Source organism: Ananas comosus, linkage group 7 (assembly GCF_001540865.1).
Source record: "Ananas comosus cultivar F153 linkage group 7, ASM154086v1, whole genome shotgun sequence".
Classification (NCBI taxonomy): Eukaryota; Viridiplantae; Streptophyta; class Magnoliopsida; order Poales; family Bromeliaceae; genus Ananas; species Ananas comosus.
The window spans coordinates 13,473,014-13,491,223 of record NC_033627.1 but is presented as its reverse complement, the minus strand read 5'-3'; the positions used below and the strand labels follow the sequence as shown (position 1 = coordinate 13,491,223).

General features: G+C 32.0%; 2 protein-coding genes across 3 annotated transcripts in view; both read right to left on the bottom strand.

Moving 5' to 3' along the window:
• Window positions 1-5,717, bottom strand: part of LOC109713225 (protein DETOXIFICATION 40-like) — a 10,241-nt gene extending 4,524 nt beyond the window's left edge. Inside the window, exon 1 of one of the 2 annotated variants that reach the window (XM_020237222.1) lies at window positions 5,296-5,717. In XM_020237222.1, the coding sequence (XP_020092811.1) occupies window positions 5,296-5,673 (378 nt within the window). In that variant the 5' untranslated portion in view covers window positions 5,674-5,717. Of the gene's footprint in view, window positions 1-1,019; window positions 1,415-5,295 lie in introns of those variants that run through there. The other variant, XM_020237221.1, reaches the window with a different exon arrangement.
• On the bottom strand, window positions 7,098-18,048 carry LOC109712379 (protein DETOXIFICATION 40-like; the record flags this gene model as incomplete). The annotated part of the gene is given in 7 exon segments (XM_020235928.1): window positions 7,098-7,453; window positions 8,049-8,135; window positions 8,694-8,706; window positions 9,024-9,262; window positions 9,383-9,439; window positions 14,064-14,695; window positions 17,435-18,048. Coding segments are annotated over 7 exon segments (1,481 nt in total), but the record flags the coding sequence as incomplete, so codon positions are not given.

The window sequence follows — 18,210 nt, the reverse complement described above, 5'->3', positions numbered from 1 at the left end:
GCGAGCTGGATTGCCACCCCTAACGATGGTGTCTTTTAAAAAAGAAAGTATAATGTAACAAGTAAAAATAATACTAAAGCACAATATAATGGAGTGCAATTAAGCCGAAAGGAACATAAGAGCTATGCTGCTATACACCCCAAAGGGGCAAAGTGAGATCTTTGTCTTGTCAAAATTTTTATTTTAAATACTAAAAATTTATTAGATTTTGTGAATCTTATAAGTAGGAGTGTAAGATCTAGACCTAGCTCTTTCCCAGTGTACAAATAGAATTTTATAAAGAATCATGCATGCATAGCTTTAAAATCGAATTTAAGAATGTACAATAACACATGTGGCAGAGGATTCCCCATTAATAAACCCACCTAGATGAGGAGATGATGCCCTTATCCTGCAACTAGCCAATATGCCAAAAGATTCTAAATATATAAAATCGCAAGTTTTGGAATAATACTTATTGTTTAAGCATTCAGAAATTTTTAAAATCAAATAATATACAAAAAGTCACTATTTGATTCGTCAAAAAACTACACTACTATTTTGTATATATGCAAGCCTCATAAATATGTACACACCGCGTGCATGCAATATTAAATCTCCAACGCATAACATTTTTCTTTATTTATTTTATTGAACAATGGCCGTAGACTCTCCTAAACCTTAGAATCCCCAAATCTTTTTTTTTTTTTGTCCCACACAAAGTTGAACCCGGAATCATTACTTCTACTCACTTAGGTTCCATATATATAAAAGCTAGCACTTACACTAACATGGACTGGTGCGCAAAATTTAATCCTACTATATATGTATATATATCTTGATTAATAATGAATTAATTAGCATATATATACCTGTGCTTGCTCAATCACTTGTACTGCAATAGTACTGAATATTATATGAATCATATTGCATGCACTGGCTGAAAAGATAAATACAGATACTTCTAACATATTATCGTGTTATTGATCAAATATATATATAGATTGATACCGTAGGGAACAGTTCAGGATTAGTCTTACCATGAGACCGTAAGCGAAGACTTGGATGCCGTTGTTGCCGAGGGAGGAGGCGGCGAGCTGGAGGTTGCCGAGGTGGCCGGAGAAGATCTGCGTGGATATGGAGAGCACGTTGTTGAGCATGTACACCACCACCGCCGGCCCCGCGATGGGCGCCAGCAGCCGCAGCTCCGTCGCCACCGCCCTCGCCCACCTCCCCCGGTCCGGCGCCGACGTCGTCATCGTCGTCAGCATCCCCTCCAGCCTCGCGCTCAGCGCGTGCGCCCTCCCCTCTCCGTCTCCTCCCTGCTGCGCCATGGAGAGAGAGTGAGCTAGATAGGTTCAATTTTGTTTTAAGTGTGTGTGTGTGTGTGTGTGTGTGTGTGTGTGTTTGTGTGTGTGTGTAATAGCCGTGGAGGAATTGGCCGTCTACCGTACGCATTGTGAAATGCCTTGCTTTTATTCTCTTTTGCAAGGAATTTATTTACCTAGCATATTACCTATGTAACGTCCAATTTCTCATAGAGTCATTCATTTTAGAATTATTTTAGTTTCAACATACAGTCATGTCCAAAATGTTATAGCTTTTTTTAAATTCTGACGTTCTCATCAAGTTCAAACGCATTCACATGCACCGACCGATATGAGACTTATTTTGCTAGTCTTTAACTCATCTTATAAGGAGTACGTCACGCTCCATTTACAACAGTAATAATCAGTCAGGAAGCCACATCATACCAATTATAACGCCTCATTTTTCAGAAGATCACTTATTCTAAAACTTCTCTAATTTTAACACGCTTAATTCTCTTAATTGTTTCAGTCCAACCACCGTTCAAAATGTTATAGTCGAAAAAAGAGTTTAGCTCCATTATATCTATTATATATAAAGCTTGGAGTGTCACAATCAATATTATTTATTAAGATAAATAAATTAGCTAGATTGAGCAAGCCTCTTTTAAAATTTAATATTTACAATAATATAAGATCAAGCGTGTTTAAACTTTAAACTGGCTTTCAGAGGGATATGTTATAAAATTGTAGAACTTCTTTTGGACTGTAAACTTATCATTGCTCTTGCGGGTTTTGGTGGGACCCGCTTTGATGTTGTTTGCATCTAGTGCTTGTCGTACGTGCTAGAACGATTTTGGGTTACATATATAATTAAGTTGTATAATCACATCATTTTATCAGGGACGTAATGTTTTTTTTGCATTAAATAACTGATCTTGTTGTTCATTAGTGACGAAATGTATGTATTTGTGCACTTTAAATAAGTGATGAGTCCGCAACATTAATATATTAATTGTGCAGATGAATTAATCCTCGCTGCTGATGATAAAAAAAAATAAAATAAAATTATTCCATGCATAAAAATCCAAGAGAACGGAATGTAAAAATTTGCTTCTCGTTTAGAAAAAGTTCTTTTCTATTGCAGTTATTTATTTATGAATAAACAACAGCATCAAATCAAAACTTTTCAAATTGCAAAAAGATATAAAACTAAAATTATATTTAAATGTTTTTATGATACAATGTTATCATATTATTTAAAACTATATTTATGTGAGGTAAGTGTTAAAGAATAACTTGGCAAGGCATATAGAAATTGTTATTTTATTTTGTTATTTTATTGCTTTTTTGGAAGCATAAGGAAACTCAAATTTATTTTATTATTTTATTTTATTATTTCCTTCGCAAGGCATGAGGAAACTCAAATTTTGGAAGCATTTTATAACAGTTTTATTGTTTTTTTAAAGGTGTAGCCCTTGGGTATCTAAAATTTTTTGTATATAATTTAATAAAATATTAACAAAAAAGCTACCAAAAAGATAAAAACGAAACCACAGGGGGTGGGGCAATTTGATACATTTTAAATCACAGGGGGGCAAAGTGAGAAACTAGGAAACCACGGGGAGGATTTTTGAAGTTTTTCCTAAAAAAAAAAGAAAAAAAAAATCCAAAAGATATCCAACCGTACGGAAAAAAAATCCGTTCTTAAAAATAAAAAAAAAACCGGCCCAAGGGTCTTTTTGTTAGCTCTACTCTACATACTGGTTAAAAAGCCAGGTTTTTTTTTCATGAAAAGTACTCTAATAATCAATTAACTACAAATGTGTTCCATAAGATCTACTGTAGTTAATTCACTTTCCATATATATATATATATATATAGAGAGAGAGAGAGAGAGAGAGAGAGAGAGAGTCCGGTTACAATACCAAATTTTTTGCCGTTAGATCTATCCCTTTGATCATTTTCAACCGTTATATCATACTATTCGACCAACCATCCACTCAATCCTAAAGAATTATTATCATTCTAACCGTATATCATTTCATCCAAGGACCGAAAATGTGCTGTTAATAGTATTCTAGTCTAATTCTATATATATAGAAAGAGAGAGACCTGGCTAGCTACTGTACTATCGATAATATTAAGCTCTTAATACTATCGAGTTTTCTACGATTAAATCTATTCTTTAATTATGTCCATCCGTTAGATTATACTATTTAACCAATCATCCACTCAGCAACAGGGGACCACTATCATTTTAACCGCACATCCTTTCATCCAACGGTCGAAAACTTGATAGCACTAAGCGCTTCGTATGATTAATAGTATATTATCATAATTCTATATAATATATATATTTTTAAGAACATTAAACGATTGATGTGAAAATTAAAATCAAAATTGCTTTCATATAGACCATATTACCTGTCAATTCTTTTCTTACTGTCTCTTCTAATTTGCGGATCCAGGTCAACTAATCACCCAAAACTATTATTTTCTTTCAAGCATTATTCATCAATTCAAGTAGGTTTGCATTAATTAAATTTTATTTTAAGCAATATATGGCTTAAGCTGATGAACTTTGGGACAAGGCATTTAATTTGTCCTGCTGCGCTATGTGATGCCATGTGTTTTTGACTGCGAACAAAATATGCTTTGTAGGAAGAGAACACCCAGAAAAAAAAAAACTAGAGGAAAAGCACATTAATGAAAGACAAGGGGAGGAAAAGTAGAACTGAGTGAGAGTGAAAGAGCAAGCACATGCAACAAATCAATGATGTACACAAAGTGATAACATTTTGACCTGTGATACTAACACTGATACAAGGGATCAAAATAAAAATTAAAATGATATACAGCTACATGCTTCACCCATAGATTATGGTGATTTGTAACATCTTTGGCCAACACTTTATGCACACATGTTGGTTAACTAGGATCATTATTTTCTATTAATACTTTTTATTAATTTTTCTGTTATTTATCTTAATGCTAGATCATAAGATAATCCATGAGTACGTCATTTCTATCAGATCAATTTTTTGAATATATAATATATAACATCTGAAGAGCACGTCGTAGACTAAAAAATGCTAGATTAAAATATAAATTGGAAAGTAGTATCAGTGAGGCTGATACTAATTAAGGTGCTAGCATATTAAATAGCTTTAGGAACAAGATAAAACAGACATATATATATATAGGTAGCACGGAGCGCTCCGTGCTACCAAGTTGTTTTCGATTATGCGGCTTCCAAATCGACGATCGGCTCCGTTAGACTTGATCTACACTATTGAAAGTGTTTGGAAACTAAATTTCAAATTTTTTCGACATCATTTGACTAGTGATCGAAAGATCTCAAAATTGACAATTTTAATGGCCGATGTGGTGTGTTTGTGAGTTTAACGGTGNTTAAATGGTATACTTTAAGTTTTAAATTTTAAAGTTTCAAATTTCTAATTTCAAATTTCAAATTTCAAATTTCAAATTTAAAACATAAAATCTAATTTAATTAATTTTTAAAAGTTTATTTTTAAATTTTAAATTTTAAATTTTAAAATTTTAGAAATTTAATTTGTTATAAATACTGTGGAATTGTATGATATGTATCCAAACAGCTTAAAAATGAAGCTGTGAAATTTTTTTGTAGTTACAAAATTTCGTATTTCATTTAGACTAAAATTATACAATAAAAATTTTATGAAATTTTTTAACTATGCATCCAAACAGGACCTCAATCTTTTTAATTTCGTATGCCAGGTGTTGGTAGGTACAAAGTACCAAATCTAAATACTCACCCATTAGAGAAACTTTACATATATTGAGTATGAAATATAAACTTATAAACAATTCTTTTAGTATATAATTATAATTAAAAATTTGGCATGATTCGAATACGAAATCTCAAATTTTTAATACTATTATTCTCGAAAAGTTTAATAAATATAGTAGAGAACGGTATTTTTATATTTTTATATTTTTTAAAGTGGCGAGAGCTAGTAGGTACCATGAGGCCGAAGGCGAAGATCTGTATGCCGGAGTTGCCGAGGGAGGCGGCGGCGAGCTCGAGGTTGCCGAGGTGGCCGGAGAAGATCTGCGTCGACATCGACATGACGTAGTTTATCATGTACGCGGCCACCGCAGGCGCCGCGAGTGCCAGCAGGAGCCGCAGCTCGATCCCCAACGCACACCACGCGCGCCGCCTGCACGGCAGCGACGCGTCGGTGAGGATGCTCTCCAGCCGCGCGTCCACGCCGTGCGTTGTAGCCGACGTGGACGGCGGTAATTGATCGTGGTCATGGTCGTGGCCGTAGCCGTGGCCGTGGTTTACAGTAGTGGAGGGTGTTAGGAGAGGGGAGGAGGAGGGCTTCTCTAGAGAGCCCATGGTATTGAAAAAGAGAGAGAGAGAGAGAACGAGAATATGAGATAGGAGAGAGAGAAGGGTATAGTGTGAACGTATATTTATATTATTATAGGGTAGGGAAAATGAAAAACAAGGTTATTTTGGTTTAATATATATAGAGAGTGTTAACTACCTAGAATTCCTATTTTTATGGACTCTTTAGTTGTGTTGAGAAACATTATATGAAATTTTTATTTAACTCATGCATATAATTCAACTTGTTTTTCAGTTAGTTTTTGAATTATACAGTGCATGTATACTTGACCAGGTGCAATTGATGTATATTTTGTACTAATTAATATTAGAAAATTCTCTATCCATTTAATAAGTAATTTTTGGGAAGAGAACTTTTGGGGAGAGTGTGAGTCCACTATCTTGAGGATGTTAGAAGTGTGGAAGGAGTTGAATGTGAAGACAAAATCAAGAATCTAACTTCTCAATTTGGCATGCGCATACTTACAAAAATCATTGAAATTAAAAAGTTGGAGATAAGGACAAAAATGTAGCTACATATTCCCCCCCCCCCAATAAAGGCAATTATGAAAAAGCAGCAGCAAATAGTCGCTTCTCATGTAGAAAAAGATGTGTCACCATTCTAGATTTCTAGCTTCACATTGAAAATGCTAAAATATTAAAAAAAAATTTTAAATATCATTCATGTGGTTTCGCTCTCTTTCACTTTAATACTCTATAGTTTAAAGTGTATTAATTGAGTATCTTGTGGTTTCACATTTTCTCACTTTAATACCCCGTAGTTTAAAGTGCATCAATTTAGTACCCTGTGGTTTCATTTTTCTCTTTTCGTCTGCTACTCTGTAAATATTTCGTTAAATTATATACAAAAAACTTCAGATACCCTACCTAGTTTTATCGAATATTTATTCTACTACCTTTTAGTTTTAATTTTGTCACTGATTTTTTTTTCCTCGTTAATATTTCCTTAAATTATATACAAAAAAAACTTAATATACCCTATCTAAGTTTATCAAATATTCATTTTAATACTCTTCAATTTTAACTTTGTCACTGATTTAACGAAAAGAATTAGTGAAATGAATAATAAAAAGAGAAAAATAAAACCATAGGGTACTAAAGTGAGAAAGTGCAAAATCATAGGGACTAACTTGATACACTTTAAATTACAGGATACTAAAATAAAAAAGTGTAAAACCACACGAACTGTATTTGAAGTTTACCCAAATATTAATGACCGTCCCTAGTAGTACTATTTCATGAGTACACAAAAAATTCCCTTTTTAATAGAAGAATTTTATAGATCATACTTAAGTCCTTCTCCAAATTATTTTTTTTAAAAAAAAGGCCAACTTTTTGAATTTATCAGAATCCTATAAGGAGCTTAATTCCCATCGTAATTTTCGCTCATTTGCACTATTATTCTGATAATATTATAAAAACAAATGAAATGGATGATTATATCATATTCTTGAAATTTGCGGTGGAGCTGCACAAAGTGCGAACTCCAGTAATTCTCATGTTTAAATCTCTCATAAAGTACATATACTCCCCTTCCTTCAAAGGAATTATACATCATCCTTTTCCATCCAATGTGGATGCGGTAATTAATATCCCTCAAATACCACATTATGTAATCATAATCTCCATTTCCGACGATTTTTCGATGGTAAATACCAAATCAAAGAGCTCACACTGATCGATTAGTCGATTATTAGTTCTCATCATTTGACAGAAGCGGTTGTTTCTTGTCCTCCCACTTATCCAATCTTTTCATGGCTTCTTGCACCTGCAGAATCAAATATGTGAAATATATCAATTTAATGCAAAAGAGGAGAAGATATAATTCTTTTCTATATTTTTTTTTTCTTGTATTATAAAACTAAACAACTAGGTCTTATTGTTTCTTTTTGCTTAGTTTTATTAATTAATTCAACAGTTTTGTGTAAGAAAGTAATTAATTGAATGAAAAGTTCCCAAAATTATATCACAAGCACTTAATATATGTAGAATGATATAGTACATGAATAAAATAGAGATTATTAGTCAAATTGTTGGATCAGCTTAAAGTAATCATTGTCGAACACGATTGTCAAATTTTGGCAATAAATATATTTTGAATAATTCGTCATCAGTGACTGCCGTCTCGACGTGACATGTCACACCAATTAAGATTTGGTGAACTGATGTTTTCAAAAGTGTTTGGCAACCTTGATAAAACATATGTGGTCATGCTTTGGTAATTAGCTCGAGATAAGTTTAATGAAGTGAAGTATCAAATAAAGAGAACAAACTTTATTGGACAATCACAAAATGAGCAATTAACTCACCAAATATTACTTTGTACCAATTATGCATGAAAAAGTAAGGGAACTAGAATTTACCTCTTTGTTCCAATCAGTTCGGAACGTGACCCACAGCAGGATAAGGGTTTGCATGAATGTACCTCCTATCATTCCTCCCCATATTCCCTATACNAGAGAGAGAGAGAGAGAGAGAGAGAGCTAGGCTCCTATACTTTCGAAAGTACGGAAGCCTCCGTACTTGTAAGTTATTTTCATGATCGAATAGTTTGCTCTCATATGGGCATTAGGATTTATAATTTATAAGGGGAGATATGATAAAAAAACATAACTAATATTTCATGAACCATCAATGTTATTAGATTCATACTACATGTTTAACTGAAAATAATGTGTGTGTGGCGTTGTGGTGTATTATTATGAGGAATTGATGCAATTGCGCAGTAATCGCCATTGTAGTACTACTTCATGCAGTATTCAATCTCTTAAATAAGTTTGCATATTATATATATATATATATATATATAATATAATTGATATATATTATATATATAATATCGATATTATAGCAATATATATACATGATGAGCTGTGCAATTTTTGTAAATTAATAGTTACCTTTGGCACCCAAGTTAAATTTGAAACCAGAAACTGCCAAGGGCTACCCCAACAATGTAATAGCATCCAACATTAACATATGAGTCATAATTGGTTGCGCAACCATACCCAACAGCCACACCTCTACACAATATACTAATGTATTCGCAACCAACAATTATTCTATATATATAATATTAAGAATCGGAAGTCAATTAAACTGTTGAAGCAAAAATACTGCACTCTTAGGCTATTATATCTAGGACAAATGTGGGTAACTTTTAATTTTTGAAGAATTTTTATTTTGGCCTACGTTTTTTTGTTGCTAAGCATGTTAACTTTTCAATTGCGATATCACATTCCTAGTAGTCGGGACAAACAAGCTAAAAGTTATGTAGACCGAGTGCTTTACAGATGATCAGGAGGATTAACATATCGGAGAAAGCTAGGTTTCCTCACCAGATAAGACGGGTTGGATTCCGTTGAGGATGAGGGTGACTGCGAGCAACGGGCAAAGGTCGGAGACGGCGCGGGCCACCGTCTCGCCCTCGGTGAATATATAGCTTATGTAGTCGCGGAGGCAGAGGATCACAATTGCTAGTATCACCGATATTATAGACGATAGCACCGTCACCACCAACACTGAGAATGCCGCGGATTTAGGGTTTCCGGCGCCAAGTTCGTTGCTCACTCTCACACTATTCAAAAGTTTCATCAAAGTTCATGATAATGAGTTCATGCTAATCAAGGGTACAATAAAAACACACTAATAACAAATTAAAAGCAAATAAAGGCTATAATAGTGAGAGAACAGGAACCTTGCAGCAGCATTAAACCCGACCGAGATCATGAACACCCAACCGGATAACGTCATGCTGCAATAGAAAAAAAAAAAAAAAAAACATTAATATTAGCAATATATATTACATGGAAAAAAAAATCTTTCCTTACATTAACAAAAACACATTTTCATTTTATCCGAAACAAAATACCAAACTTAAAAGAGCCAATTGAGTAGTAGAGCATTCACTCCCCTATTCTATGCCAGTGAAAACATAAGGAGACCCCTATCAACTATATGTCATCTAAGAAAGAGAGTTATCCAACTATTATTTTTTAAGTTACTGTTCTTTTAATTTCAATTGTTTTGATCAAACTGATTTTTCTTAATTATGTAGTTAATTGCTCTGTAGACTATCGACCATTATACCAATAGTTAACAAACTTGGTATTTTCAAGAGCTAGTGTAACATTTGTAAAATTGGAAATAATTCTATATATAAAACAAAACAAGATTAAAATTCTAAATCTAGCTATAGTATTTTCGGTGATAGATGGGCCCAAGAGCTAAGAAGGTTACATGTGCTAAAATTAAAATAGTTCTAAAATAGATAATTTTTCAAAAAACAAAACGCTACAGCTAGCAAAAGAAGTACTCAAAATAGTTATAATTTGTAGAATTGCTATCAATTTTATGATATCTTTCCTTAACTAGATCAAAAAAAATAAATAAATAAAAAGAAAGAGATGCAGTTGAGGATCTTGAAATGTCAATTAAGGTGGTCCTTCCCCCCCACTTCTTACAAAGAAATTAAATGATAAATTTGTACATTTCAAATGTAGACGCGTCACTACTTGAAATAGTATAGGATTCATATCCCTCAACATGTTTCCCTCAGTAGTCGACATCAACATTTTCTTCTTGCACGAAAATGGTAATTGAGATGCTACTTGAACAGCTGTGATTCATAAATAGTGTACGGTGAACTAATTTGTCGCAGTGCATGTCGGTAATTAAGAATCGTGGGCTCATCGTTTAGTCACCAACTCGTGAGCACACAGATACTAACTACCACCAGTTTATTGGTTAGTATTTGGATGTCGTCACCGACAGCCCCTAGAGCAAGTGACAAAGAATTTAATAATTGATATTCAAAATTCAAGTTCGAATCGTAGTTGATTCATATTTTCAGCTAAATTTATTTCTAAATGAAATAAACGAAACGGATAACGTGCTACCTATCTCAAAAAAAAATTAAATAAAAAGTATTTGGATGTCGTCTTTCAGGTCAGAGATTCGATCCCGTACATTTGTATTTCAAAAACAAGACCTGATACTTATTGGACCGGTCCAATATGGATAAGTTAAGAAATTATTTTGAACAGTTAGAACCGGTGGTACCAGTGAACCAGTTCAATTTTAATCAAATTCGTCGGATTTTTTTGGTAAGTCATATTAAAATCCAACGATTTAAAATCAACTTAGTTGATTTTATTATCTTTTAGTACATATTAGTCTTATGAAAAGTAAAATTTGAAATCTTTATATCTACTTAATTTGTTATCGAAAATAGTATTTTACAATCAAGCACGATTCTAAAAATATATATAATAAAATTAAAAATAATAATTAAATATTTATAATGTCATGCTGACGTACTGATTCAACCAGTCCTCACCAAGTAACATTTCAGAATCGCTAATGTGCCCGAGTTTTATATGCATATGTTATCCAACATTCTTCCAAACTAGTCTAGTCTATACTATTTATAAAAGCGTGAGTTTTGAATTTTTTCTCTTTCCATTTTAAATAAATCTTTAAATAATAATTTATTCTCAAATATAGATTTTAAGTTTTCGCCATTGGATCTCATCCAACCAATAAAAATGAAAGTATCTATCATTTTTGTTGATAAAAATACCCTATATATCCGTTATCTCCCATCTACGCCGCGTTTCTCAAATATTTTTCTTCTACCCACCAATCATGTAATACGTAAAACTAAACTTATCACTTATCTAACCTAACATAATATCCGCCAATCACGTAATACCTCTGCTAATCACTAAAAAAAATTAATACCCGCCCAATCAAAACTAAATCGTTAATTAAATATAATTTTAAATATTTTTCGCAAAATATTTAATGTTTAAATAATACCCACCAAAATATTCTCCGCGTTCTCAAATATAAAATATATTTTATCCATTTTAAATAAATCTTCAAATAATAATTTATTCTCAAATATAGATCTTAAGTTTTCACCATTGGATCTCATCCAACGAATAAAAATAAAAGTATCTGTCATTTTTGTTGACAAAAATATCATCCATATCCGTTATCTACTATCTACATTACTCAAATATTTTTTTCTATCCATAATACGTAAAACTAAATTTATTTCTTATCTAGCGTAATACCAGCCAATCATGTAATACATCCGCTAAATTTATTTCCTATCCAAGAGTTTCCTCAAATATTTTTTTTTCTCAAACGTAATATCTACCAAAATTAAATTTTAAGTTTATAATGCCCGCCAAAATTTAATACCCGCGAATTTAATAATTTGAATTTTAATTCATGATAGTAGATTTTTCCTTACATAAGATAGTAGATTTAATTTTGACGAGTATTAAAATTTACGCGCCATAGAAGTGTTAAATATTGCTAAAAAAATTTAATACCCCAAATCAAAACTAAATCGTTAATTAAATATAATTTTAAATATTTTTAGCAAAATATTCAATATTTAAATAATGCGTCATAAAAGTATAGAATATTTCTAAAAAAAATTAATATTTGTCCAATCGTACATCGTCATCGTCCTACTCATCATCATTGCCTATGCCGGAACATTGTCGCGTTCGCCACCTTCATTATAATTAAAGAGGTATTTTAATTCCATCTGAAATTTTTTTTAGTGTGCCTTTATACTGTTTTAGTATATCTTTTTTTTATTTTTTCTTATTTTCACATATACGTTTTTCAAATATAAAGTATATATTTTTTAGTAATATATTTTTTTATTTTTATCTATATTTTTTAAAAATATTTTTAAATATTTTTTTGTAATATACTTTCTCATTTGTCAGCACTGGTACATCGTCGTCATCATCGTCATCATCATCACCGGAGCCGACACATTATCGCCTTCGCCACTTTCGCCGCCTTTGCACAATTGAAAAGGTATTTTGATCCTATCTGAAATTTTTTTTTTAATATGCCTTTATATTGTTTTAGCATTTTTTTTAGTATTTCTCATTTTCACATATATATTTCTCAAATATAAAGTATTTTTTTAGTAATATATATTTTTTATTTTTGCTATTATTTTTCTTAAATATTCTCAAATATTATTTTAATAATATTCTTTTTTATTTATCTCTGTCGTCGACACCGGTACATCATCACATTACTGGCATTGGAACATTATCGCCTTTGCAGAGGTATTTTGATTACATCTGAATTTGTAATGTGCTTCTATGCTGTTTTAGCATATTTTTTTTAGTATTTTGTCATTTTTACCTATATGTTTTTCAAATATAAAACATATATTTTTTTAGTAATATTCTTTTTTATTTTTGCGTATATTTTTCTCAAATATTCTCAAATATTTTTTTAGTAATATTATTTCTCATTTGTCTTTATTGTCCGTACCAGAACATCGTCATCATCTTCCTCATCGTTATCGTCGTCATCGACGCCGACACATTGTCGCCTTCGCCACCTTCTATACTATTACTAACTTCTATACTATTTTAGTTTTCTTAGATGTTGTAGCAATGATTGTCCAAATCAATTACTCTTTATTTGTCTGGTGTTAATCGTCCTAAACTTGAAGATAAAGTGTTTCTCTTTTTATCACTCTACATGAAAAAATTATTAATAACTAATTATTTGGATGGGTTGAAGTATGAATTGGATTAGATTGATCCGCTATGACAAGATAGTGCTAACACATATTGACATGAAAAAATTGTTAATAACTAATTATTTGGATGGATTGAAGCATGAATCAAACTAGATTGATCCTCTTGGAGAAGATAATGCTAACACACATTGGCATGTGAAGAGACGTTATTGCAAACAATTCAGTTGTTATATTAAAACAGTGCACGTTAATATCGATAATTAAGATAAATATACTTTTTAATAATTTATTTTTTCTGTAGTATTTTAAATTTATTTATCAAAATCAATTTATTTAGCAAAGTTTTGTGAGTAAAATTGTGCTTAATCCAACTATTCCAAAAACTCAAGAAATAAAATTAAGCAAAAAATTTTTACTTATATAAAGTCTTATTAAATTTATATTTTTTATTAATTTTATCTATTCTGATGATTTACTAATATTTACTTTATTATTTTTCTTACTTTTAGTGTAATTTGTACGGAAGGGAGGCTGATTGTGACATTTTCAGTTAGTTTAGTGACGAATTTTGTATTTGTTTTTTCAATGATATTATGATGGATTTTGTGTTTTTTTTTTTTGATGATATTGTAATTCTATTTCTTAGTTCTGTCATTTTATTTTGATAATGATTAAATACTATATATCGAATCTATAATATTTATTTATAAAAATTTTATTTTTTAGTATTTGTTCGACGTGCATTGCACGTGCACTTAACTAGTCGTACTAAAAGCAGAAGTAAAAGTTGGACTAAATAGATTAACAACTAGATATCGATCATAAGGGCATGGACATGCATGCTTACCACACGGAGAGCGAATCGAGCGCCAGCTCCGGGTTCTCGAGAAGCCCGGCAATAAGCACGAGCACCTGGAAGTACCAGGTCTCGAGGCAGAGCATCACCGCCGACGCCGCCGACAGCTTGAAGAACTCGCCGAGCCCGGCGAACGCCTGCCACGAGAACCCGGTCCACGTGAGCCGGCACCGCGGGCTCGCCGCGATGTAGACGAACTGGGCCCCCACTATGATCCACCAGCTCAGGCTCAGCACCAGAGAGGCCCCCAAGAGGCCCAAGCCCACCTTGTACACCACACCCCAGCTCAGCAGCAGGTGCACGATAAGCGTGGCCGTGCTAATGTACGCGCTCGGCGCCACGATGCTCTGCGCCTGCATAAACTTTTGTATGGGGAAGTTCACGGCGTACGCGAATATCTGGGGGATGAGTCCGTACACGAAAATGGATGCGGCCTCGGCGATCTCGGGGGACTCGCCGAGGAGGACTAGGATCGGGCGGGAAAAGGCGTAGACTACGGCGAGTGGAATCCCGGTGGCGGTTAGGAGGACCGTTGACCGTTGGAGGTATATTCCGAGCATCTCGTACTTGTGCGCCCCGTACGCCTGTCCGCATAGAGTCTCCACTGCGGATCCCATCCCTAGCTGTTGTATTTTATTTTATACGAGGAAATTATTGATGGTGAAAATTACTTAAGCAGTGAAAAGGGAAAAAAAATATATTTTGGAATTAATACTCTTCTCTTTTATATACTAACCAACTTTATTTATTTTTATATAATAGTATCGAAATTGGATCTGTCGATACCATAACTCTTTCTTTTACTTACAAAAGAAATTAAATTATAGAAATTTTTTTTGTAAATTTCTGCCTTTTCATTTTTCTCTTTGAGCTTTCAAAAATCTATATATTGTCTCTTAAAATTTTAAGAATATTTTCAGAAATATACGTTATTAATGAAGAGGACAAAATAACTAATTTATCCTTACTTTTTTTATAAAAAATAATTTTATAATATATTTTTATTATTTTGAAGAATATTTTTGTTAGAAATTATAAGAAATGGAGAGAATAGTGATAAAATCCTGACAAAGATGAGTTAAATATAACAACTTGAAATATTGAGGGGATAAAATATAAATTTTTAAAAATTAAAAAAAAAATATTTATAAAATTTTTTTTGTAATTTAACCATTAAAAAAGTTCTGCGCACGTTAGAACAAAGTGTAATACGTTAGAAAACAAGCCAAATAGAGAATTAAAGATTAAGTAGTGGTAATAATTTTTATTAAGATATGTGCAATAATTTCTATTTAAGAATTAATATATTTGAACTGAAGCATCAGTATTTTTTTGTTTTTTTAATTACTCACAAGATTAGATTATTTGGACATTCTGAATTGTCTAGATATATATACCCACATGTAGACAAACACTTACGTTAATTTTCACAAAGTTAAATAAGGATGATGCTTTAAACAAAAATAAATTTCATATTATCTGATAGCTTAGTAAATTTGCCCAATAATTTATTGATGGCCAAATCATGTTAAATTTAACAGAATCTGATTAATTTATTTCATCTAGCAATAATAATACTTTCTCACAAGAACCCTAGTTAGTAAATACACGAATTATTCGCGAATTATTCATGAATCATTGAAAATCCGAATTAAACGGTCCGTTTACGAATTTTTTTGAAAAAAAAAAAGAATTATTCGTGAATTTTTGGGCCAGCCGAATTATTCGCGAATTATTGTCGAATTATTAAAAAAATATGAATAAAAAAATTATAATTTTATTTTTAAATATAAATTATTTTATATTTTATATCTTATATTTTATATTTTATACCGAATTCGTTTTTTAAGTCGAATTTTTCAACAAATTTAAAAATTAGAAAACGAATTTTATACGTATTATATCCGTACCGAATTTGAATTAACTAACAATGACAAGAACAAAGAACAATTTGTCCTCCCCAGTTGTTTTGCTCCATTTGGCCTCTCATAATTATTACATAATGAAAACAATAAATAAAATATTGTAAAAAAAATTAAAATGTAAAATAAATTATCTGGTTGTTTCTAGAACATGAACAACTGGATGAAAAGACAATGCATTAGAAAGGTTGGGAGTTAAATGCCAACTTGATATCTCCAATGTCCCTGCTTTTTTTTTTTTTTTTTAGAGTAAACTTCAAATATCATTTCTGTGGTTTCACACTTTTTCACTTTAGTATCACATAGTTTATAGTGTATCAAATTAGTGTCCTGTGATTTTATTTTTATCTTTTCGTCAGGTTCTTCGTTAATATTTCGTCAAATTATATACAAGAAACTTCAGTTACCCTATCTAAATTTATCGAATATTCACTTTTGTACCCTTTAGTTTTAACTTTATCATTGATTTAACGAAAAAACTTAGTGGAATCGATAATAAAAAGATAAAAATAAAATCACAAAATACCAAATTAATACACTTTAAACCACATAATATTAAAATAAAAAAATATAAAACCACAAGGGTGATATTTGAAGTTTTTTTTTTTTTTTTTNGTTTACTTCCCAATCTGATCCTTTTTGTACTTTAAGAAATTTTTGATAATTTGATATTGATAGTATATATTTCTATTTTTAAATTAAAAAGTAATGGTATAATTTTTAAAATAAAAATTTAAAATATAGTTAATAAATTAGTTTTATATACGGCATCATTTTAATGATTAATTAGTTTTTCATAATACATATTACTTCAACTTGTGTCTCAAACCGAAAAAAATTGCCCGTTAAAATCTCCTTTGAAACCATTATTAGTTACTCTTTTTTTTTCCGCAATTGTTAATTAGCATGGGATATATTCACTGTGACTGATGTCGAATGATATTTTTTTTCAAAATAATTTAGAAATTTTTTTGTTTTTTTTTTGTTTTTGTCAAATATGATTTGACAACATGAAATTTTTGTTAAGAAAAAACAAAATACATCAATAAAACCAAATGAGGCCTATATATTATTGCCCCGACAAAATTGATTTATCAGTTATACGTACTGATACGTACGTTCAAAAATACATTCATATCAATATCACTCACAAAAAAAGATTAATTTTGATACTCAATCTTTTTAATTTCTTATGCCAGGTGTTGGTAGGTACAAAGTACCAAATCTAAATACTCACCCATTAGAGAAACTTTACATATATATATTGAGTATGAAATATAAAATTATAAACAATTCTTTTAGTATATAATTAAAATTAAAAATTTGACATGATTCGAATAAATTTTTAATACTATTATTCTCGAAAAATTTAATAAATATAGTAGAGAACAGTATTTTTATATTTTTATATTTTTTGAAGTGGCAAGAGCTAGTAGGTACCATGAGGCCGTAGGCGAAGATCTGTATGCCGGTGTTGCCGAGGGAGGCGGCGGCCAGCTCGAGGTTGCCGAGGTGGCCGGAGAAGATCTGCGTCGACATCGACATGACGTAGTTGATCATGTACACGGCCACCGCGGGCGCCGCGAGCGCCAGCAGGAGCCGCAGCTCGATCCCCAACGCACACCATGCGCGCCGCCTCCACGGCAGCGACGCGTCGGTGAGGATGCTCTCCAGCCGCGCGTCCACGCCGTGCGTTGTAGCCGACGTGGACGGCGGTAATTGATCGTGGTCATGATCATGGTCGTGGCCGTGGCCGTGGTTTACAGTAGTGGAGGGTGTAAGGAGAGGGGAGGAGGAGGGCTTCTCTAGAGAGGCCATGGTATTGAAAAAGAGAGAGAGAGAGAGAGTGAGAATACGAGATAGGAGAGAGAGAAGGGTAGAGTGTGAACGTATTTGTATTATTATAGGGTAGGGAAAATGGAAAACAAGGTTATTTTGGTTTAATATATATTGAAAGAGTGTTACTAGCTAGGACTACCTAGAATTCCTATTTTTATGGACTCTTTAGTTGTGCTGAGAAACATTATATGAAATTTTTATTTAACTCATGCATATAATTCAACTTATTTTTCAGTTAGTTTTTGAATTCAGTGTCCATCTTATTATCTAAATGATCGGTATTATATGAAACAATCGATCATCTAAGGATTAATAGAAGAGACAACAGAATAATTTACAGACGATAATATTATTAGCCAAAGATTGGCGCTAATATC